Source organism: Rhyacophila brunnea, unplaced genomic scaffold (genome assembly GCF_057557595.1).
Source record: "Rhyacophila brunnea isolate RB1 unplaced genomic scaffold, BYU_Rbru_1.0 scaffold_1, whole genome shotgun sequence".
Lineage (NCBI taxonomy): Eukaryota > Metazoa > Arthropoda > Insecta > Trichoptera > Rhyacophilidae > Rhyacophila > Rhyacophila brunnea.
This window is the reverse complement of record NW_028232751.1, coordinates 27,961,608-27,987,350: the sequence shown is the minus strand read 5'-3', so window position 1 is coordinate 27,987,350 and position 25,743 is coordinate 27,961,608. Positions and strand designations below refer to the sequence as shown.

At 31.7% G+C, this 25,743-nt stretch overlaps 1 protein-coding gene across 6 annotated transcripts in view; it reads right to left on the bottom strand.

Moving 5' to 3' along the window:
• Positions 1–1,778: 1,778 nt before the first annotated feature.
• Positions 1,779–25,743, bottom strand: part of LOC147079646 (uncharacterized) — a 256,411-nt gene continuing 232,446 nt past the window's right edge. For all 6 annotated transcript variants that reach the window (XM_085942773.1, XM_085942756.1, XM_085942733.1 and 3 more), the window contains 6 exons: positions 24,729–24,866; positions 22,591–22,743; positions 21,286–21,464; positions 19,912–20,115; positions 11,877–12,023; positions 1,779–9,796 (listed from right to left, as the gene is read on the bottom strand). In XM_085942773.1, coding sequence (XP_085798899.1) covers positions 9,473–9,796; positions 11,877–12,023; positions 19,912–20,115; positions 21,286–21,464; positions 22,591–22,743; positions 24,729–24,866 — 1,145 coding nt within the window. In that variant the 3' untranslated portion in view covers positions 1,779–9,472. The remainder of the gene's footprint in view (positions 9,797–11,876; positions 12,024–19,911; positions 20,116–21,285; positions 21,465–22,590; positions 22,744–24,728; positions 24,867–25,743) is intronic.

The following is a 25,743-nucleotide window of genomic DNA, read 5'->3' as shown; positions in this document are numbered from 1 at the left end:
TTTTCCCATAGTATAAAAAATATTTTACATACAGGTCAACTTAGGTACCTATCTACTATTCGAGGGCTTAATGTCAAACAACACTATCTACAAAAGTGCAACTTTACAGGAGAACCAAAAATCGTTATTTTAGATTCTTGTAACTTAACAAGGGAAATGTTTATTTAAAACCTAATGTTAATATTTTATAATTTATTGTGTATTGTAGATTTATCTTGCTTATGATGATGTTAAAATTTATAGGGATAGTTTTTAAAAAATATGAAAACAAGGGTAACTTATGTAGTTAGCGTTAAACTTTACTGACGATTTAATAAGACATTAGAAAAGATTGACAAAGTAAATGTAAAATAACTTTATCTCAAAAAAAAAAACACTTTTTTGTAGATAACGTTGTCTGACTTTAAGCACTCGTATTAATCTACTATTCTATGAATTCTACACTATTTATAATAATATGTTCATCAAACCTTGTATGCATTTCATGATTTTAATATAGTCTTGCCAAACTACCTAATGTTTACTATATTTAAACTACATTTTTGTGTGACACACGGGCAAACCTTGAATCGTATGTGCTTAAGTTTAATTATTTTTTAAAAAAATGTGCAACCACTATCTTGGCAAATGTTTCCACATTATTATTGATAACTTATATCAAATCTAAATTAAAAAATTGCCTTGGACCTTAGTTATGTTTAGAGTTTAGACAATGCTGCATGTGTAGTATTAAAAACATTATCAACTGCGAATAAATAAATATCTCAAATAAATTGTAAAAAATATATTTTATTCTTATATAATAATTATTGAGTAAATATAGAAAATGTGTCATATTAGGTATAATGGAAAAATATTGTATTATTTCAACAAAATGTGCTCACTAAGTGACATCTTGCGGACGTATGACGTAATTAAATCCCACGTTATGAAGAAACTGTGACACAAAAGAAACCTCGGCAAATGTGGTTGTTTTGCGCTACCCACTACAGCTACTAAAATTGAGTGCAAAAGCAACATTTTGCCACATATGTTGATTTTACATTTAAAATATTTGAATTCATTACAAAAACAAATCAACTTATCTAACATAGTGATGCCATTATATGACTTATAGATGTGATGTTTTTACAAGACAAATATTTAAAATTACCGCATTTTTCTACATTCAAAACAGAAAATTGCGATTTTAGCACTTGTGGTTGTTTTGAATTGGATGATCGATATACCTAAACGTTTTTCAATATATTTGTAAAATGTTAGTACCTACATAGTTTGGCACTTTTATGGTAGGTTTTATATTTATTTTAAAAAACATAGATTTTACTTATTAACACAATCGCTGCGTAGTACCTTTTAAATACCGCATTTAAATAACATACTAATTGGATCGATCGGCCGCTTAACGGGGACACGGCAGCCGTGTCATCCGTGTCGAATGAGTTAATAATATGTGTATAAATTGAAATTCTTTTTATTAATCTAATCTATAATTTGGTATAGTCACAATATTGGAGCTTGATTACCAAGAATATGGAGTTATCGTCGACCCATCTGTCACCGATCATCGATTGACTTGTGTGCAAAAAATTTAAATTATTCTATTTGAGCCATGGCTCCAGGGAACGATCCAAAATTAAACGACTTGAGGATCTGCCAATGTAATTCGAACTTTAGGGGCTTTTGAAACTAAACAACTCAGATGAAAAGTACATAAAAGAAACTTACCAAGAGATGACGTCATAATGTTTTACGAGATAAAATAAAAAGATCAAAAATTTTGTGAAAGCTTTTATTGATACCATTTCATTTACATTAGCATGACATTTTATCACAAAATCAGTAATAAAGGTGCAATAGTAAGCCATTCAGCCATTCAGTGTTATGGCACAATTCCTCTATAAAGAGCGTAAAGAAATGTGGGTAGTATCAATTAATATAAAATACATCAGGTAAATTTACATTCACCATAAAACAAACAGAATTAACACGCATAAAATGTATTAAATGAGAAAAATATGAATATACTGCGGAATTTTCTAAATGTTGTATCATAAAAATTGGAATCACCTTATAAATATTCGAGGCTTAAAAATTTGAGGTTTTGGCCTCAGGTAGATTATTTTTACTTTGAGTCAAATATTTCTTCACCGCAACAAAAAAATATCATTTATTAAATACCAGTACCTATATATTCAGGACTATATTATGGTAATTACAGAAAGAAAAAAATGCTGAACAATATTCAAACGAAAACATTTTTAGACATTCAGAATTTGTCTTATATTGCAACCATCATTTGATTTATAATTTTTTAATTCTAAAGATGTTTTGTAGATTTTTCCTTCACTTCTAAAAATTATCATGTAAACATTATAATTGTACGCATATTGTATAAATTTTAAATATTATTCCTTGTAAGGTATATTTTGTTTTACAAGAATTTCCTCCCTATGGTAACATGATGAACACGTAGTCAGTGGTGTAGTGAAGGCTAAATACACAACGTCAAAATTTCCACATCTTCTTTAACCTTTTCTATGGCTCACGATATTACTATGGCAAAACTCGCTGAAGGCATAGAACCAGTTAAAGTTTGAAAGTTTCAAACATTCCACATTCTTATTCAATTGCACTGAACCATGTATCCAATGGACGCATTTTTTTTTTCGAAATACGTTAATTTAAAAAATTGACAGAATCAATTATTAAATGGAATAAATGTTATAACTGGGTAATTTAATATAGCTTTTCATTTCGAGTGTTTTACCCAACTCGATTATTTAAAGCATTCCTTCATCGTTTCACTTACCACATGGATAACTTCTGACGGATTTTCTTCAAAGATCTGATGAATTCAACAAAAAATAAACATTCTAACATCTCTTAGTTGCCCAATTGTTATTTAAAGGTTGTTTTTTAGGCTGGCTATCTCTTTTTTTAATATTCATTGGACATACGAAAATTGTTATCAAGTAGGTAGCTAATCAAAAATTGAAATATGGAATTTTTTACTAGAGATAATAAAATTAATCGGACCATCCATAATTTTTAATCAGCACTACACCACTGTACTTAGCGCGTTTTTTGTAACGAGAAAGATACTTGTACATTCTTTTTTAGTTATTACTAAGTAAAAACAAGATTTCATATTCGTATCTAGCTCATTTATATCTAGACATCCAACATAGTGGAAAGTTATCAATACCTATTATTCACACTGACATGGATGACACTTTCAACCATGCTACTAAACGCAACCACCAAGGATAGCGTTATAACACTCCAGGCATTTGAAACACATTTAGCCATCCACTTGAAGACTAGGCAAAAAACCATAAAAAGGCCAAAGCATTTAACTGTGTAACCTATACTGAAAAAGATAGAAGAAGAGCTTATGGATAATGAAAAACTTTTTCAAATATCTTTGCATCGTTCGACATCATTATGAAATTACACTTATTAAACCACCGATGGCCAAATGAAATACAGTTTTTAAAGAAGCATAGCACATACAGATAAACTCAGCAACCTACCAGCATAAGACAAAACATGTCTATCTCTGTGTGTGCCGGTAGGGCTATATTAAGATATGCTCATAGATAATGTATTAAAGAAAAGTCATGTCTGACACGTTGGATGTCTATAGATATAAATGGACCTCAATACATACATATTTGGAACCATGAAAAATAAAATCGCGCATAAAGTGTTTTTAAAAGTAATTGCTTTTATGACAGTATTCTGCTTAATAATAGGCCAATATTTTGATATTAGATTGTATTTGTGGTGCATTCTTATTAATATATGTAAGGCAAACAGGTATAGAAGCTTATAAGCATACCAGTCAAAATAATGTATGTAAATCCCACTTATTCTCGTATGAAATAGATGGACCAGGTTAATTTTCATTGACTGTATTAGTAATTTACTAATTGTTTCTTTTTTATCGATTTGTCTCGCACACATCATGTGAACTTGTGAACATTATTTTGACAGTGGTATGGTTTTAGTAAAATCTCAAATATGTATAAGAGTTTTCATAACATGGAATATTGCTATACAATACAATATTATGTCGATTGGCGGCCATTTGTGAATGAGTACAGAATTGGTATGGCACCCATATTAACATTGATACACTTTGAAGTAGTAAATTGTTTGAAGGCAACATTTTAAAAACTATTATCTATTGGGAATGATTCCGCTTCTTTGAATCAAATGTAAGATTGCTCAGTTTATGAGGTAGGTATGAATAATTCTGTTTGCAAAAGAATACAGGAGATAAGTCGAAAATCACTATTATTCAGGAGAGCCGAAAGATTATCGAGTATTGGACGACAACTTTGTTCAGGAACTTGTATACTTTTGTGTGAAATCCACTAATTCAGCGGTGTTCATTTGACTCATCTCTTTACTACTCTAAACACATACATTTGCATTAACATTAATTTGACATATTAAACTATTTTTTTTTAATTTTCAGACATATCTCCCTATTTTTATAGCACACTGAATTGCTGCATGGAAATCCATAAATGTGTAAGTTTTATCATATTTATACCATATTATATTTTATATTCAACAAAAGTTATAATTGTGTACTTATAAGAATCATCATGTAAATTCACGATGCAAGAAAAAACAAATATCTCTTTAATCATTATGAGACAGTAAAAGTTAAACAGCTTTAATAAAAATAGACAAGAATTATTTAAAGAAGTGACGAAAACTCTTCGATAAATTATAAAGAAAGCAATGAGAGTCTATTCTTAATGAAGAAATAGCATAAACAGTTGAATCAAACAAAACTTCCGAAATAAATTTTATATGACCGTAATCTCCAAATGAAAAAATGAATTAATTAATAATGCCAATACACTTTTAAAATTACAAAATCATTTTCTTTTCGATTACATCTAAATATTAAACTAAATTTCATAAAGTAACCTTAGACAATGATAGTAGAACAATATCACTCAGAGCACAGCACAGCACAGCATACTAGTTTCCTCTGGTGAAATTGATTTTGTTTATGATCAATATATTACTATATGTATTTATATTGTATTACTTATAGAAATAATAAGGTACTACTGTTAAGTTTATAAATGGTATATATTTACTATTTTTGATTTGTCAGTTTATAACAGTAGTTATTTAAGTAAAACTATTTAAAAACACCTGACGATAACGACCATCTTTTCCAAGGTAACAGTTGATGTAATGCTACTATTTGCAAGACTTATTATCTAAGTAGATGTAATTAAAACAAAATGGCTATTCTATAGATTAGATAAAGTTAGGCAGACATACGTGGCAGCGAAGAACTGGAAAAGTGGAAGAATGGACCTTCATCAAGTGGATTGACCCCAGCTGATGATAATAATTGATCATGAGGTTAGATAGATATGTTTTAAGTCATTCCTACATTATAAAACTGTATGTAAGGTTTATTAAGGGTTACCAACTTGGCGTATTTTCTTGCCAAATCTATCATTCTTTTAGTGGATATCTAGTTTTTCAAATAGCGTTAAATACACAGCAAAGAGGTTCTCATAGAATGGCTAGAATACTACATTAAATTTACTTGAAAATCAACATGCTATTGCTGTCTTTTTGTACTTAATATCTTACCAACAAAAAAAATCACATAATATTTATGTTATAACCAAATTTCGTGCCTCCATTAATTTTTGGCTGTTTTACTTATTTATTAGATGTGAAACAATAAATTCCTTTTACTACCTTCTTTGTTCTTGTGAAAATAATGTTGATAAATACCACTTACTTTTTGAAATGCTATCTGGCATATTTTTATTAATGACAAATAGCAACACTGGTCTCCATAGGTATGGGTACAGGTTCGAGTCTCATATCTTTAATCCAGAGCAAAGACCCAATGGATTAGGTTAATGGCTAAAGAGCATCTCGTAAAAAAGGTATGTAAATATAAGTAGCAAAGACTCATTAGTGTTTAATGAGTGCTGACCATAAAAAATGCCAATGACTTGATAGCAAACGACTATATAACAGATAACATTGTTAAAAGATATGTGTTTCATGGAACGGGAGACATCTATACAGCTGGAAAAAAGTACGGAACATGGCCATGGCATCACATAAAATATCCACATAGTAATGGAAACTACCTATGTTTGTAAAGAGAGAATCGTATGAAAATGACAATGTGATATGGAGTCCGATGGCTATGTTATTCTTCTACTGGCAAATTGCATAATATGGAAAATATAACGTTTGTGATAGGTGGGTCACATCATAGGGATGCAGGACACACTGTCAGAAAATATGGATATCACATCAAATGAGGAGTCTGATAGGTCAACAATTAAATATTTGTGGTAAACAATGTTTTTGTGTTCAAATGTAAGTTATTCGTTTTGACATTTGTATCTTTTAATGCTATTGTACTGTACTTTCAAACTATAACAATATGCACAATTTTATTAGCTGATATATCTTTTATTGCATTAAATAACATTGGACGGCATTTATTTGTACCATTTTAATGTAATTCACGATTTCTTTTTAAATTGTATACTTTTGGTGGGGTTTTAAAGTTATAGACCAGCGGTCGGCAACCCAAATGCATTGTCATGCCACTGAAATAAAATTAGTATATCTATTGTAAGGCAATTTCATTTGACTATGATACATGGTACATAATAACATCATAAAAATTACAATATTTAAACATTAGTGACTCCCTTGAGGATCAATTTTGGAAGCCAACACCTCAATGTTTGGTTCTTAGTTTGGAGTTTTTAATTTTATGCACATTTCCGAATTTCATTCAGTTTAACGATTTCGATACGGGATTATAATATATTTCATAATTAAGTATGTTTGCTAATAGTAGTACGTTGTACCGAAAACACTTAAAAGAGCGGATGCGACTTTTTTCCCGTGGTTGCCGGGCGCTGTTATAGACCATTACATATTATTAAAAATGTAATATGCATTTTATGTTTTATTTTGACCACACGTGGAATTGTCAGATTTTGGAAAACTCACTTTATATTTCTAATGTGTGTTTGGTCCAGGATAAGAGCCCAATGGTTAACAACCATTTCTCATAAGATAGTCTGTAGGAGTGAAAATGGTAATAATTAACATTTACTTTTTCAATAATTGAGATGAAATGTATTTGTGGAATTCAATCTCTCAACATACTAAAATTGTAACCTATAGCCAGTAGCTTAATTAGTCTATTGGTATAATTGATACATACACGATAATAATGATTGGGTTGTTGGATTGGACTTATGTCACGTCAGGTGCTTCTAAATAACATTCCAATTACTTGGTAATAAATTGAAGTATAGCAAAGATTTACAGTTAATACTGCTACATATCTAAAAACTATGCATTTTGGCATATTATTTTGATCTAAAAAGTTGTGATTATTTTTAAAGGCTTACAATGGGTTAACCGAGGCAGCAAAAATATAAATTATTCTACGCCACCAGTATAAATTACAACAGGTCACCCAATGTCTTTTCTTATTGATTTGCTCGTAAGAAATACAATTATTGTTATCATGCACAGGAATTCGCTGAAAAACTTCTATGTGATATGAATATTTTTACATACTTACAAAAATGTTAACTCTTTTTATACATTTTCAACTATTTAAATTTCATCAGATAAGAACAAGTAATGTAAACAAACAAGCACACTAGAATATTTATAGATTTTACACCCTTTTTATTTCATGGATATAGATTAATTTCAACGTTGCCGAACATTAAATTTAGTACTTTAAATCGTCTTTATAATAATATTAAATTTTAATGTTATTAATTAATTTCAATTAATATTTTCCTGCAAGCTTTTATTTATTATTTAAAAATTATTAATTGCGGCTGCAACATTAAATCTACTTAAGGCTGCACTATATCTTTCATATTGATAAAAGTGACAAATTATGCATTTGTTGTATGAATAGAATGTACCTAATGATTATTACAACGTAATATCGTTAAAAAATATTGTTTTTTTCTTTTTCAAATACAACTAGTTGATATATTACCTACCTACAATTTTTAATAAGCTTAATATAATATTAGTTTTGTATTCTTGCCTTGTGAAACATTGAATTTATTAATTAATAATGTTTACATATTTAGCCGAATCTAAATTTCTTAATGTGCCATAGAAGATAATTATTACATTTTTAATCCATGCTCAAAATCAAAAAGATCAAAATTATTCATCGTCTTCTTGATTTTTTCCAAAAAACAAATCGTATCTATTCATTCACACTTCACAGTACAAACGTCATTATGTATATTTAAAATGGATGTTTAATCTTCGGGGATTTTAATAAAATTGCACCAACAGTTTCAGAATTAATTAGATACATATTTTATTAGTTTACAGGAGAGATGTATCAGAATAAAGGTATTATTACTGTTTCGATTCTAATGTGTATATACAATTTATTATTTAAATTACACATCATTTGCCAATTTATGTCCACAATTGCTCAATCGTTATTAATTAATTGCACACTTAGTATAACATATAATGCATGCCACTAAAATTATTTGTCAACACAAAATTTATTGGTAGGTACATACTTGCCACTTGCCACATTGACTAATGTATACTAATATTGTGATAATTCCACAAAAGTGATTTATTCTGGAAGCTTATTAATTAAAAGGCAACGTTCTCCCAGGCTGAGCGGTCCACTCATGTCACAGTGGATAAAAACATCATGTTATGAGATAGAGGGTATAAATCAGGGCATAAAATTCAACAGAAGTAAAAACAAAGAGATAATGTTTTATGGTATTCTATTCTCATAAGGTTACTTAAAAATACTTTTTTATAAAAGTTATTTGGTTCTATTTTCACAAGAATAGTTTCAAGACGACATAATAAATATTACAATCTTGAAATATTATTTGGAATTTGGTCTAATATCAATTGGAAATAACGCTTTCTTCTGAAAAAGCAAGACCATTTAACTCAAAATGTGACATTCAAGTTTTTCTTCATAAAACAATCATACAACTAAAATTATATTGTTATTTACTATAAAATAATAACAATTTTAAGATTTCAACACAAAATATTATAGTATTTTAAATGATGGTAGTTATTTTCCAACTTTTACAACAACAAAAAATGTAAAACGCAAATATATTAAAAACAAAAAAAAAACATAAGTATTTTATTATCAGCCATATTTGAATTTGTCTAGTACATCTAGAATAAATGTTATTATTAAATGATCATCAAACATTTAATTCATAATTCAATGTTTTCAAAAACAAAAGTTTAAATATAATAACATTTTAAGCCTTAATATTTAAATAATACTAATTGATTATTAAAATTAAAAAAAAATAACCAACTATTAAAAGAAATGAATATACCTTTGGACTCTATCACTTACATCTTGCCCACGAAAGTCTTCATTTCGTTGTGAATTGTCGGATGACTATTGGAAACCAAACGCTTCACCCTCCTCTTCATCTAGTGCTATCTCGCAAGAATCAATAGTGATTTCGGACATTTTGGACAATAAGTCTGTGGCATCAACGGTTTCCATGTGTACGTCCACCGATGTCGTGATCTCTTGAGTTTCTTCCGTTTCCGTTGATTCCTTTTGAGATTCAGCTGTGTCATCACCTTGGGGAGGGACTGTCCTCAGGGCTAGCCCGCCTTCTCCTTGCGGGCGAAGTACGATATATTGCAACAAATCGGAGAGAGAAATAATCCCAATGACTCGGTCTTGTTCATCTACAATCACAAGCCTATGTACCTGTAACGAATGCATTTAAAACAGTAAGTAGGTATACACTAGCCAAAATAAAAATCAGAGAAAATGATATTCTTATGAATAAACATAATAAACAATAAACATGTTCAAAGATGTCTTATTTCTGAAATATATCAGAATTATTCTACTGTCAATGTGTTAATACTATATTGTAACAATTTCACAAACAGTCATTCCGTTTTTATATCCTATATTCCACTGGCGAAGGGTGGAGGTAGACTGTTAAAATCCCCCATAAATAGTACACATTAAACATTGTCAGTCATACATATTAGTCACTTAGATTATGTCAGGTAGATTCAGGTAAGTTACAAGTTTTTTTAAAATTATTACCATGTCTTTCCACTAATAATTATTGACAGTTAACCTTTTTACTGCCAGTAAGTGTATGTATGGCGGTACCTTGCATGCCGCAAATTTTATTGCAAAAATAAAACAATAAAATCAATTTACGTTTCAAGTGGTAAAAACAAATTCTGTTTCAATTCTCAGTATGTGACGACATTTCCAATATATTATGTCATTGTGTGTTCAACATATTTGTATGTTTAAAATAATTGATTTACCCCCCCCCCCCGATTTTCCCCTCGTTTCCCGTTTAAAGCAGGACGTCCAAAGACATCATTTTTGTATGAGCAGCGTTCCGTTCTGCATTCCGGTTTTCCGGATGGCTGCCAATTATGTCTTAAGATGCGATTAAAGAAACAAAATTGAGTCACTCACTACCAGTAGAAATCGACAGTTTCATATTACTTAAATAAGCTATTGAATTCAGAAAAATATCCTCTTTAACTGGCAACAATTTACTATCTGTATACAAGACAAGACCTATTGTGATAAAGATCTCTATCAAATAAATTTCAAATGTCAAAAACACGAATTTTCATACAGTTTACAAACATTTTAATTTTAATACCTCAAAATGATACTTTTGTGACTTTCGCCTGAACGAGGAACATTTATTATTAATTTATGGTGCGCACAATTTATTGGTTTTCAGTGAATCAAAACATAAATTTGAATCCAATTATTTGTAGCAAACAGAAATTTATAGTTCAAAATATAACAGTGCCTATTATAGAGATCAAAATATCACACAAAACAATTGTGACAGCTACATAATAATATTTTAAAAAGATGGTTTTCCCATATTACTATCCCCCACTCTTATAACTCTTTTCCCTTATATAAAAATGGGATGATAAACGATCTTGCTTGACAGATTTACAAAAGTATATGTTTTACTATTGTAGATTCTTCAATAAGCAAAATTCTAGACCGAGCCCCTTCAACTTCTCAGTCCTTTAGGATTTGAGGATTTTATAGCTTATCCTTGAAATTGCGCAGATTGCAATTTATCCTACTGCGCACGAATTATATAGGTAAATTTAATTATTGCTACCATTATTACTTCCGACTGCTCTTACATGAAGCATATCACATCGTTTTCTCTAACTCTCTGCGTCGCTCTAACTACGCCATATTTTCAGACAAAACTATCGAACTTCATGCTTATGTGTTATGTTTATAGTACATTTAATACAAAGGATAATAATAAATTGACAGAATTTTAATAAAGAACCATCTACACAAAGAAGATGTTGAAGTTTTCAGAAATGAATTTGAATCATCAGTACACTAATCTTCACTTTTACGTTTATATATAACGTTAATTTTGTTTAGTATGTCCTATTTTAAATTTTGTTTTTCAAATCCCCTGTTAATAGCGAAATTCCTACTTAATTATTATACTTTTTATTGATAAAAATGTAAAGAGAGCAAAAACTTTTATTCACTTTTTCTTGTTAATATTTAAGGACTTTTTACAAAGAAAGAAATATTAATAAAATGTAACTGTTTTTTAATTATTTTAAGTTAAAAACAAAAAACCACACACTCCTATTTCCTAACAGGATCGGACTGACACGCACCGATCACTACTGTGAATAGGTCGAGTACACACATGCGACATCTGTGTTTAAATGCAAGCATATATTCCTTAGTTCATTTTTTTGGATCAGCCAATCGCATATACTAAAAACCGTAATTTGGATATTCTTACCTCGGCTCTCACAATTCTTTGCATGATGTCATATAATGTTTCATCCAGCGTGCATTTATGCACCCCTTCAAACCATTCATTGCGGTGAGAATTGGCTTGTTTAAGGGTCACATCTAAATCGTTATAAGTTTTTTCAGCAGCAAGATTCTGAAATCACAAATTGACTAATTTAAAGAAAAACTTTCACCAAATCCTAATTAACAGATGTTACAAATTTTCATCCATTTTCATCATTGTCGATTGCATGAGCCAATTCCATCCCACCTACCCTCTTAACTCCAGCTTGAGCATGTGACCTCTCACGCCACCACAACATAGTCGCAAAGTTATAGGGGAAAATTATCTATACTTATAGTGACAATAGTGAGAGAACTTGAACATATCATGTACAATGACAAAGTGTTTAACTTGGAGAAATTTTCCCTTAAAATTTCATAGATGTCGAAATATCTTCAAAACAAGAAGGTAAAAACCCATCATAAATGCTTACAAAGTGTAAGAAGAATAAATAAGGAATCCAAAAAACCCCTATGAAAGCACCAGAATGAATGCGAAGGATGAGGCAGCGTCGACAAGTTGATGTGAGCACCAGTCGTGCAAGTGCCGCATCACCTGACACAAGTTCACACGCAATGGATGTCGACAATGAGATAGAACTGATATAATGCGACAAAATACAAGCAGATGAGACGTTAAAAAATCGAGATTTAATATTTATAACTCATTGACATCTGGCGAACTTTGAACAGTCGTTCAATGGCAACAAGTTGGGCTACGTTTGTGGAGTTTGTGATAACATTTGTTTCCTAAATGTAAATGATGCAGCAATGTTGCAATTCTTACGACAGGAATTCAAGATGAAGACGTTCAACAGTTTGTGTTGTGCTCAAACCACTTTACATCAGTAAAGCAAGGAAAGGTGCCAACGTTGAGTAAGAGGTAAGGCTTCACGTATCCACCGAAGCCAACACACTTGCAGCTGTTGTATCTACTCAGTGAATATCTAATATCTCAACGACTACTGCTTATACAGATCAGGCGTCTACGTTATGAGCAACTTCGGTATTATGGACCAAGTGATCAATGTGCCCTGCAACATGAATGATGTGGTCGAGTAACTTCCAAGACACTTGGATGACCGAAATACTGGAACAAATACACATTGAACAAAAAAAAAAAAAAAAACATCGCATTCAAGCATTCAACAAATGTTTGTGGAGCCAGGAGCTAGGTCTTAAAATTTGGACACTTGTGACAGGTGGACCACGTCATAAGCATGTAGGACACATTGACAGAAAATATGGACATCACAATCTCTATACTTGAGTGAATATGTTGACAGAAAAGAACAGGTTATTGCTTTCTATTTCACGCATAAGCTGCCTTCACTACTCTGTATCCTGTAAAGACACAATTACAAATTTGCAATAGGCATCCTAATTGCAGCTATACATTAAGAAAAATTACATCAAAATATCAGTCAATATTAATTATTATTTAGAACAGGATGCCCTTAAATCAGTCCAGCATTAGTCATTAACTTTAAAAAGGATACAACATCACTTGTAAAACCATTATCCGATATCCTTCTTCTTCTTCTTCGGCCATATCCGGCCCTTAATTGGAGCATATGGACACCACACGGCGCCTCCAAGAATCCCAGTCGCTCGCCAGTCTTTACACCGTACTTTACTCCTTTACTCCGCCGTACACACTCTATAGATAATATTTAGCGGCCTTCCAGGATGCCGGAATCCAGTCAGCTTGAAGAACAGGCAAGCCAGGTTGAGGTTCTCTTTTGGCATCTGCAGCACGTGGCCGAACCAGGTCCAACGTCGTCTCTTCACTCTCAGCGTGATGAGAGGCTGCTTGGTGCGTTCTCTTATCTCCTTGTCGCTCCTAAAGTCATAACACAGCACACCCAGTATCCGTCGCAAACATCTGTTTTCGAAGCTCAGTATACGGTTGCTCAGAGCCTTCGTAAGGCGCCATGATTCGCTACCGTAAAACAGCACCGTCAAAATGCAAGCGTCCAATAGGCGGCATTTGGTTTTGACTGAGTACAATCGTGAGTCCCAGACATTCTGCATCGAGTTGAATGTTGCTCCAGCCATTCCCATTCGGATAGCGAGCTCTTTCTGCAAATTGCCATCTCCCGTGATGTGTACCCTCAGGTACTTGAAGCTATCGACGCTTTCGATGTTTTGTTTGTCGCTAATCAGAGGTAAATCTGGGTCAGGACAGGTGCTTTACACAAAATGTTGGTTTTCTTCGCGTTGATTTTCAAACCAACGTGAGATGAGTTGTTATGCAACCTGTCAATTGTCTCTTGAATGCCCTCAATTGAGTTGTCGAATAGGACAGCATCATCGGCGTATTCCAGGTCGCATAGCTTCACCGTGGGGGTAACAGGTATGCCTCGGTCGGGTGGTATTGACTTCGGTAGTATGAAGTAAAAGAGGATGATGAAGAGAAATGGTGCAAGAACACAACCCTGTCTGACTCCGGTCATCACCACGAACCATTCCGTGACAGTGTGTCCCATTCTGACACAGCATTTGCTATTCTTGTGCAGGCATTTGATTATCCAGAGGGAGGAGCGGTGTGGACTGTCGAAAGCCTTCTCATAATCCACAAAGCAGGAAGACATCGAAGGTTGTAGATTTGGTCTGCACACGCTCGACCAGGTAGAAACCCGGCCTGGTTTTTCCTGAGGACGTGCATTATTGGGACCCTTATTCTCATCAAGAGGATGTTTGCCAAAATCTTTCCAGGAACACTGAGTAGCGTAATGTCTCGGTAATTGTCGCAACTAAGAGGGTCACCTTTTTTATGAAGTGTGATGATTTCACCGTTCACCCAGTCATTTGGACAGCGCTCTTCTTCCCACATCTTTGTGATCAGATGAAACATAGGGTGCAGGATTGCGGTCAGGCTGAACTTGAGGAATTCAGGATGAATCCCGTCTCCCCCAGTGCCTTTCCGTTCTTGAGCCTTTTCACAGCCGATTTTATCTCGGAGTGCGTGGGCGGGCAATCAGAAATATCGGTAGCTCGGGGAATATCCAATTAATAACAAATGTTATATGGATATGTATGCTTGATGCAATTTTCCAGCACGAGAAATTTTAACAATCACTTTTTAATCTATTTTAATGTTGCTTATGCAGGTGGGCAATGGTGGACGTTATATTTGTGGTGTGTGTCACTATTAGAAGAGGGTTGAGAGTCCCTGAGTTTTATTGTAACGTAGGTAGAATTTATTTTTCAACTGCTTTAGTACAAGATATTTTTTTTCCAATCCAATTATATAACAAATGATAAAAAAAACCATTTTTACAAAACCTAGATGGAATGAGCAGGTTTGAAAGACCCAAATTGAAATGGCTAGACTATATTCATATTGGGTCTAAAAAATGGTGAGCAGCATAAGAAAAGCAGACATGAAGCAATTTCCTCTAGACACCCACAGCAGATTTTACCTATAGCTAATAATGAATAAATGCAAAGCCACTACATATTACGACACATTATTTCCGTGTTCAGTAAATTGCACATGAACATTTGTATTAGGTAATTTTGGCCAAAACACTTGTACATATTGCAGATGGCAGAAAAGCTTTGAAACCATATTACACATTCTTCGAGTAGCATTTTACCGAGCGATAATTTTGTACATACCTATTTTAAAAGCATGCACCATTTATGTAAGATGCGACGATTATTTGTAGACAGTAACATTCCAATTAAATTCAATCAGACCATTTTCGATATTGATTCGTATCAAATATACGATAATAATAGTAGGTGTACTTACTTAACAACTTTTTAATCACTGAAATTCTACTCGAAGAAAGTATAATTTAGTCTCAAAGTTTTTCTGCCATCTTCAACACGTACTAATGTTTTTTGCACAAATTACATGTTCTTTATATCAATTGTGTAACGAACAATAAAAATAAACAATGATTTCCAACATTCCTTCCACCCAACAACACAAAGAATAAACTATGATAATAACAATCCCAAACCCATTCTTTGCGTTCAATAATAATGTACAAAAAATACACTGAGGTGTTCATTTCCCACGTGTGTCAAACTTCAGATATTTATTAATTATTGACCTTATTGTTTCAACTTAACATGTTTTTATTTGAATTCTCGTAATGATGTTCCTCTCCTTCTTGCAACCCCTGTGATCAGGGATTGCTTCCGCATATGATGATGGCGATTACAAGTAGTTATGTAAGGAAAAAATAAGCTTAGTACATGACAAAGAATGCAACCTGAATAGCAATAATTTTAATATGTATAATAAATACCGCATTGGCACAAATATAAGGCGAGGTACATGTTTCAAATGTCGTGTGCTAAGATTAGACTAGCTTTATGTTCGGAGCCTAAAGATGAAAGTTCTGAAATGTAGATGTTTATCATCCCTTCTCTCAGAAAGGCGTACTATCCTATAAAAAAATAATATTATCGACTCAGGGTACCTACGTGATGGAATTTGATTATGAATTCTAATCGATTTAATTTTTGTACTTTTCTATCAGAGTATTTTTTCGCAACACGGGTTTCGCCTTTCGGCATCTTCAGGTACTATACACGTTCATCAATTAATTGGCAAATGCAAACTGCAAATATAGTTAATTATCATTTTCATACCAAATTAATTTATTAAAAGTTTGTAAAAGATAGTGAATAATAGTGAAGAAGTTCATACTTAATAATTGAAGGCGTCCCAATAAAAAGGGTCTATAAAATACATTGGTATCAAAAGTGATTTTATTGTATTTAAAGGGCCTATACAACAGTATACACAATGTGGGGAATTTAATGTTCATAATATCGCCACACTTCTTATTAAAACTCGTAGAGGGGTCTACATGCGACATACAATTTGATACTTTGAATTGATTTGTTTATTTTTTATGTTTTTATTGTTTGCTCAATTACATGTTATCTTAAAATATTATTTTTAAAATAAGAAAATGCTTATCATTCAAAATATACACACGAAAAATTGAAATTGTTGTACTTATTTCCTTAAGTGTTTATTTTTCCGTGAACATTTTTGTTTTTGCATATAGACCCTTTTTATAGGGACGATGCTTTCAATTATGTTTTCACGATCTTTTAATAAATTAATTTGGTAGTATATAAACAATAATTAACAATATTCTTTGACAGTAGTTGTGCATGTGCCATTGATGAATGTTCACAGTGTAACAGTTAATTGAAATAAAACAATATATTATAATATGAGATGAGAATTTTCAAATAGTGATAAGTCCACAATTCAATATTTGTAATAAAACAATATTTTTGTGTTTCAAACGTCATTGGTTTTTCCATTCTATTATATTTTCTTATTTGAAAAAAAAAATTTTCATTAGTCAATAAGCCCTTTATTGCAATTAATATAAGCAAAGTAAAATTAGACAATGTATTGGCATTTATTTATATATATATTTAATTGGTTTCTGCAAGTTACTAAGTTGTAAACATCTTTTTGGTTTGCTTTGGCAGGTTTTGAAAGATAGAGATCATTACATGTAATTACACATTATGCAAATAGTTTATTAGATATATATTTATGATCAATATTATGTGGACTTATCGATTTTTGGGAATAAATACCTCATATTACCTAATCAAAATAATTTAACAACAATCAGAACAGAATTTTTCTACTTACGATTTCATTCATATCTAAGCAGATAAAACCGGTTCTGATTGATATTGTATTATGTGGATTAAAAGCTGCATATATCTATATATATATTTTTTATTTTAATTAATATTATGAAGTCTTTCCACCAATAATTAATTAACATGATTAAAGTTTTGACTAATAAATAGTAGTTAAAAAAAGGGTACATAGAAATCCACCACTAAAGTCATTCGAAATGGTTAAATTATTACTTATATAATATTTATTATTTATGGTTTATAGAGTTCTATGGTATTGTGCATTTTTAGCAACGGATATGAAAAGCAAAATATCATCAATTGGGAAGAAAAACAACGCATTAACTAAATAAAGTATTTTTATTTTTTCTACTAGACAAGAAACTCTAAATTGTACTAGACATTAAAGAATGGGTTACCTTGCAAAACTGTGTAAATGCTAAAGCAAAATAGCAAACATAAAAACTGTTGTTACATGGATGCCACCACAAGCGTGCAGCGAGTCGTATTTCAATAGAAACAATTCAAAAAATCTCAGCTTTGTGTTGGGACTTATTTCTAACATATATACAATTATCATTTCAAAATTATGACATCACTTCAATACGATTTGATTTCAAGTAGATAATAGACAATCGATGTGTATATTTTTACAGGCATAACAAAAATATATAAACCCTGAATTAAAATATATTGTAATCGTGACTATGAAACAACTGAATATATTTTGTCTACTTTAATTGCCATTGGTTTCATAAATGGTTAACATGATTTATTTTAAATATTTTTAAGTCTTTTCCATCGTATGTAAGTTGAAATCTACATGTTGCTATCATAATTTACAGTGGGTATACATTAGAGGTGGGAAAACTGGTCAATTTTGAAGACTATGTATACTTACTACCAGTATAAAAAAATACATAGTATCAAAACTTGTTCCAAAATACTTACTAGTATTTGAAATACTATATAGAGCGTTTGGCGTGCGTATGCGACATAAGTCTCATACTCAACTGGAACTAAAACTTAACTCCATATTAGTATTCGAAATATCGGCTTCAATAGAATCGCTAAAAATACACTGAGCTGGGCTTTTCGAAATGTCCCATTTATTATAAAATTTTAAATACATTTAAAATTTATGAGTTGTTTTTATGTTATGTTATAATATTCTTGTGAACATAAAATGAATAACAATGATTTTTTATATTTTAAACTGCAGTCACCTCACAATTTATGAACTATTTATTGTTCATACATAAGATGATGTGGTTCGCAAGCATAGACTAATAAATTAAAATGTAATTGTATTCAAATGCTATCTTGCTCGCGCGCATTTATTGTCAGTAGTATTGAAAGTCTACCAACTAGCGAGGGACTCGCGATGGTATCATCACAAGTTTTTTGGAACAAGTTTATTGGGCCACACGTACTGAGTATGGGTAGTTTCATTCGATACTTAAGTACACAAACTGGTGACAGTATTTCCAACTCACCTCTAGTATACATAGTACGGAAATAGTATTTACATATTTATTTGAAATATCCTAAATAACAAAATTAATTCAATAGTTATTTAATTATTAAAATCAGATTGTGTCATAGATTGTAAATGACAATTTAGTATTACCTTCTTGAAATTAAATAAAAATTAAGTAATGTCATCGTTTTGAAATGATCATTGTACATGGGTAAGGTTGGGTACGAGATGTTCTCAGTTACAACAAATATCTTCCCATAGTAAAATTCATTGGATCTCTAAGAAGAACGATACAGATGAACTTTTGAATAATTTTAATTAACATATAAACTCAGAAGACATATTTTGACATATGAGAGAACATCTCACACTAAACTAAAGGTGAGCAATCTTCAAATAATCATTTCTATTGAATTAGGAGCTAAAGCACTCTTTAAGAAACATTTCCACATGAGCTAAGTATCGTAACATAACATATGCATGAATAGAACTAACATTTCAAATTCACCACCAAAGACATTGCATTACACTATTCAGCTTACATTTGGAAATGTGAATTAAATAAAACGCTTGACTACATGATCTGTATGCCACAATATCACTCTGTTATTATATTAATGAATTCATAATATAAACTACAGATAATTCAATTAATCCTATTCACCGGCATGAAATCAGGCAGGTACTGTATATAAAATAAGATATCGTCGTGGCATCCAAATCATGTTGCATGGTGGCTGGATTGGGCACACTTAATGGGCTTCAGATGCTAAATTTTATAACAGATGCGTGCAAAATACTATGTGTTATTTGTGTTTCAAAATAAGGGGTCGCCTTACATTCGGGTCAATACGGTACTTACTATGACATCAAATTTTGCGTATATATCCTTCAGCTTCCCTTCAGCATCGATAATAGGAAGTGCAGATACGCGGCGATTGACAAACTTCTTCAGAGCATCTATGATGCACGTCTCCTCTTTGGCAGTTTCAATGTTTTCCGTTGTGCCGATGTGCAGGTCACGAAGAATCATATCCATGTATGCTGGTTTAGGCATATCATTTATCTGAAAGCATCAGAAGAACGAATGTGAAACAAGTTAATTAAATTTCAAATTGATCCAAATCAGTTTAGTATTTTTTCATATGCATACGCATTCTCAAATTAAAGCCTGTTTGGAAAATACCAGCTGGAACCATGCAACATATGGATGACTAGCAAAGACATACTGTCGTCCTCAATATTAATTGAAACAAATACTTTATGTGATTTACGGTTTTTATTTTATTTTCTATCATAGGGTCCCTCAAAATCAAGCAGTGCGTTCGGTCTCCACGTCTAGAAGCCCGCCACTAACTATTGATATAGTTATTTCGTTTTTCTGATTCACTTTTAAATTAGTTTGATAATACAAAAATTATAACAATTTTCTAGGACAATTTATTATTGGGTATAGAACGGTACAGAATCAGTAGGCTTCTCCTAATTCTTAAATATGTCACATATAAGATTGGAGTAATAGACTCACCGCTAAGCAAGGTGCATATAATATCGTAACACTTAACGTAAATGCGAAAAGTATTGTCACATCATCGATATGGCGGTGTGTTGTGAATTTGATGAGCACCTTTCAAATATTTCCCAGTTTTACTCGATTAATAATTAATTAAAGGAACCGATGATACCCAAATCTCCCAGTTTATTCAGCAGAATTATTACAAACAATGTTAACGTAAAATTGTTATTATATAAACAAAACTTGTAAGTCAAGTCTTGTCAAGTCTGACAAGTCTTGTCAGTCAGCAGCTGAGATAATCGGTTTTGAAATAAATCACGATTTTAAAGATACTCTTGCTTAGATTATTGATTATTATTATTTTATTAGTGATTATTGTATTGTTTTCAATGCTTTCAATAAATAATTTTTCTGAAGAGTTTTCCCAATTTAAGCTATTTCTACAAATTAAAATATCTATTTATTTTGCTTACATGTGACAAAATCTATGATACATAAAAAAGAGCACAATTCTTTACACACATTAGCATTACGCAACTTTAAAACTTTTACCCTGCAACCACAGAATTCTAAATTAATAATAATAACCGCACCAAGGGACATTATGTGTGTATGTTGGTGTCTATAGTTTTGGTTCTGTACATTTTCTGTGTTATATACTGCACCCTACTGTCATACGAAGATATAAGATACATTTTTACTGCAATTAAGAATACATACGTAAAGGAATAAGAATCTGAGAATTCTTTTGTGCGTGAGGATGTATAGCACGTTGCCTGTAGAACTATCGATTACCGGCAGCCTGTGAATTCGATTGGTGATGAGAATTTTAATGGCATCGTACAGAGAGGCATCCGGACCAATTGATACAAGAGGGATGATAGACCCTTTCAAAACATCTGAAAAATAAGATACACGGAATAATGAATTTAATAATCTTATGTAGCCAATAATGTAAGTGAATATGTCATGGACGTTATGCAGTCAAAAGATAATAATTGACACAGTGAGGATTGAACAAATACAAGTGCACTTGTTGTAAATTCTACATAACAGTTTTCAACATTCTGTAAACAGCCTATTTATACTAAGAGATATATTTTTATTATTTTTTGATTATTAATGTTTTTAGTGTTTGAAGGACAAGTCAAGCTAAAAATTCTAATTAAATACATTGCTATGAAAATAATAGCAACATTTTATAAACCATGTACATGGGATATAAGCCAATGTTAAGAATAAAATACTTTTCATACAAATCATTTATATATTAGAATCTTGTTTCACACATGGATACTTAAGTATGTGGCAACGTAAAAAACTCCTCCTCCTAAAATGCTCCTACAATGCGACTTCTATATCAAGTCTTCCAAGTCACCACAGTCGTTTAAGATAAGTTAGGTAGGTTAGGTTTGGTTTTCCTTCTTGAATTCATTAATTTTGCCACAATCGGCTATGAAAATTAGCGCGATTCCCGCCTAGCTTCCTGTAAACTGACTTGTACCTAAAACACTTACAAAATACGTAATAAATCTACCAAAATACAAGGGAAAGACAGTAGAAAATAAGTATGTTATTAAATTATAAATACAGAACAACGCGTAATTTTTTCATCTCGGTGCTATAGAGATGACCGTTCAGTAAAGAGTCTTCACTACTGATGTACATGTTTCATGGATAATGTAGGATTATGAAATAAACGAATGCAATAATAAATCAAACATTCCAAAAGAATTTAACTTATATTAACTCGATCACTGCCAGATACGAGATATCTCAGTAGTACTAACAATCCGGTCAAAACAAATAATTTCAAAATATGACACATACTGATCCCTATCAGATTGTTCCTAAAACATTTTACCATATTAGTTAACGATTTTACCGTTAATTTACCTTGCATTTTGTCAAGCCAAAAGGTTAAGGTTTAAATTTCCATTCTCAGTCATCAGAATGCAATTGGATAATTGAAATTTGAATAATCTAATTCAAAAGTTCAGTGATATATTAAAGGGTGACACTCACTTCTCCATGTCTCCAGCCTGTGTTCCTCAAGCTCATCCATGGCAGCATTTGGACTCTTGTAATACATCTGCAGGATCTTGATAAAATCGGTGATGGTGAGCATGCCCACAAACTGCTGGCGCTGGGAGTCCCACAGCGGAGCAGCTCGCACTCCTGGACCACAACATTATAACGCCATGTTTCAAGAAATATTTACAACTCACATTCTCCCAACGTTTTCACAAAGAATACACAACTAATTATTAATTAATTAAACTAAGTATTAATTATAATGGCATACTTCGCTTAGGTCTATTGCAAATAACAAGGGGGGAAATGTGAAATGTGAAAAGAAACAGTCAACAATTCTATAACAAAAGACATACAAATAGTTACCTTTCATATATAAGTTTCCTTTCGATGATTTTAATATTTTAGAGAGTAATTTGTGAAATCACTTTTCAATTATTTCATTCTCACAAGTAGGTAATAAAAAAATATATTTTATACAAATGATATTGGGTTTCTAGTATTTATCTGTAACAGATCATTTTAAAAGGTAATTACTTTCACAGGGCTTTTAAAGTGAACTTCACAAATACCTTGAAATATAGACCATTATATTATCACGCAAAGCGACTTTGAAAAATGCACTAGACCCCATTTTTGACATCGGTAAATTCACATTTGCATGATATTTACATAGATCATCATGTATTTTTAAAGAAACAGCCAAACATATCGCATTTAAAAAATTAAAATAAGTAAATTTCCACAACCTTGTCACATCCGTCAAAAATCATTTTAAAGTCACTAAAGTTCTTTTACCAGTGATGGTTTTAGGTACATTGAGGCCCTAGGCGCTAACAGGTCTGGATTTGCCTTTACGAAAATCTTGCCTAAGCGATAAACCGGTAGTGACCGATAAAAATACAGCAATAGTTATATTGACAAATTATGAAAAATATGCATCTTTTTAGGATTTTGGTACTTTATGATGAAGCAACCTGGAAAATCGCCACTGCCCTTTACTGCTTCAAATTTTCATAGCTTCAATTGAATTTTGCTTGTAGTTATTAATATGTTTATCCGTTCAGCTTAATTACAAACTGTCATGTTTATAGCAGTATGTGCATCGCCGCCAATAGTTGTGAGCAAACTAAGAACAGTGATAAAACAACGCAGGACCAATGAACATTGGATTCCTATATTAGTAATTATATCTCAAACATACTTTACCAGTGTCGCAATACGCTACTTGAATTTTATAGCAAAGACATTAAACACATAGAAGATATTATTATAATAATGTAGAAAATAATAAAACTCTAATGAAAGAACAAGATGATAATATGAACATCTTGTCATACAATCATAATATCTTAGATGAGCAATAAATAATGCAATTTTATTATTCAAGTAACTACTTATATTATATTTTCAAAACGCCAGCAACCATTCAGAGTTATTCTTATACAAACAAGTGCATAAAAATAAATATAACCAAGTATTTAAAAAAAATCATTATTAGGTACATTGAATATTTTTGTCATGTGAAAACTTTTCATGTTCATTCGACAAAAATATTAATTCAATAAATTATAATAAAATCATACTTCTCAATTGACATTATCTTTTTTGTATTTTTTACAATACTACTTATTAGCTACAAATAAAAATAAGTTGCCACCAAGGCCTGAATATAATTTTTAAAATTAGCTACAAATAAAAATAAGTTGCAACCAAGGCCTGAATACAAGATAGAATTTAAATGGATGAAGTAAATATTTTTTAGAAACGTCGTCGCCAGTAAATATTGATTTGAATGATTATATTCATTTAAAAACTGCGAGCATGGGTTGCTAAAATTTATTGTTTTTGTGTTAAATAAAAAATTAGTGGTAACTATTTTTTTTAATTTAGTAGAAAATATGTTTAACTATGTTGTGTTAAATGTTGGTAGCCGTAAAGCTTTGTGATTTTGACGCCATGTTACCACCAGAGTAAAAAATACTTTTGAACATTCAAAATTATTAGGTATAAACAAACTGGAGCGCATATTATTAATCACTTTCTAATCTTCCCGTTACCGTGGTAACTTAATGGCATCAAAATTACACAGTAGGGTGGCCACCTCCAGAATTTGTACTCCAACTCACCATTGTGAACGAGAGCATAGAAGGCTTTCTTGACGAGCAGCTCCGTGTCGAAGATGACAAGCTTGGCCGACGTGGGAATAAGGTCATAGCACTTGTGGAACATGAAAAATTTGACGAATATCTGCGATTCATCTTGCTCTGAAATAATAATAAAAACAGATTATTACACGTCATTATATGTACACATATTGTATAAATTCTTCTAATAAACATCCTCAAAAATGAGAATATGGGTCAGAGAGAAATTGACCCGAAACCACCTGGTTACGAAGCTAATTATTAACCGGTTCGGTCATATGAATAGACTTTTTATGAGATATGGTTGACAGCTATTCACCCAACCCATCGCTTGTTGTCAAACACACATTAAAAAAAACATGTGATTTTTTTCTACCGGGTCCATAATTTCGCATACAGGTGCTCTGATGACAGCAATTCTAGTGATTTATTTATTATTTGATATGTTTAAAATACCATGCAACTCGATGACGGAGCGAAAATGTGTCGGCTTATAATATCGTGGATCCCGGGTTCGAATCTAGGGTTGGCAAATTCACATGTTGCTTTTCAATGTGTGTTTGGACACAAAGAATAGACCTAATAGGTAGAGTAGGTATGTGGCTTACATCCATCTCTCGTAAAAAAACAAAAAGTCTTCCAATTCAACCTCCACTCTGTGGAGGCCCATATGATCCTGTTAGGATCGAGCATGGTGATTTAATGTAAGGGCGAAGACACGCGGCACTGCAATTCAAATAATTTTACATTCTAATCGAATACATTTGAAATCAAGTAAGACCTGAGTCGACGCGCTCGAACTGCAGTGCCGTGTGTCTTCACCCTAATGTTTAAGAGGACGTTCTACAGAATTGGCCTTGAGAATTGAAAATATGATTTTTTAACATGTGGTCCATAATATCTGGTCTACTAGTTAATATAAAAAGGTCGTGTCAAAGTTGTTTGTGTTAATAAATTTGCTCTGTGACTGATCCGACTCATATTTCACATTTATTTC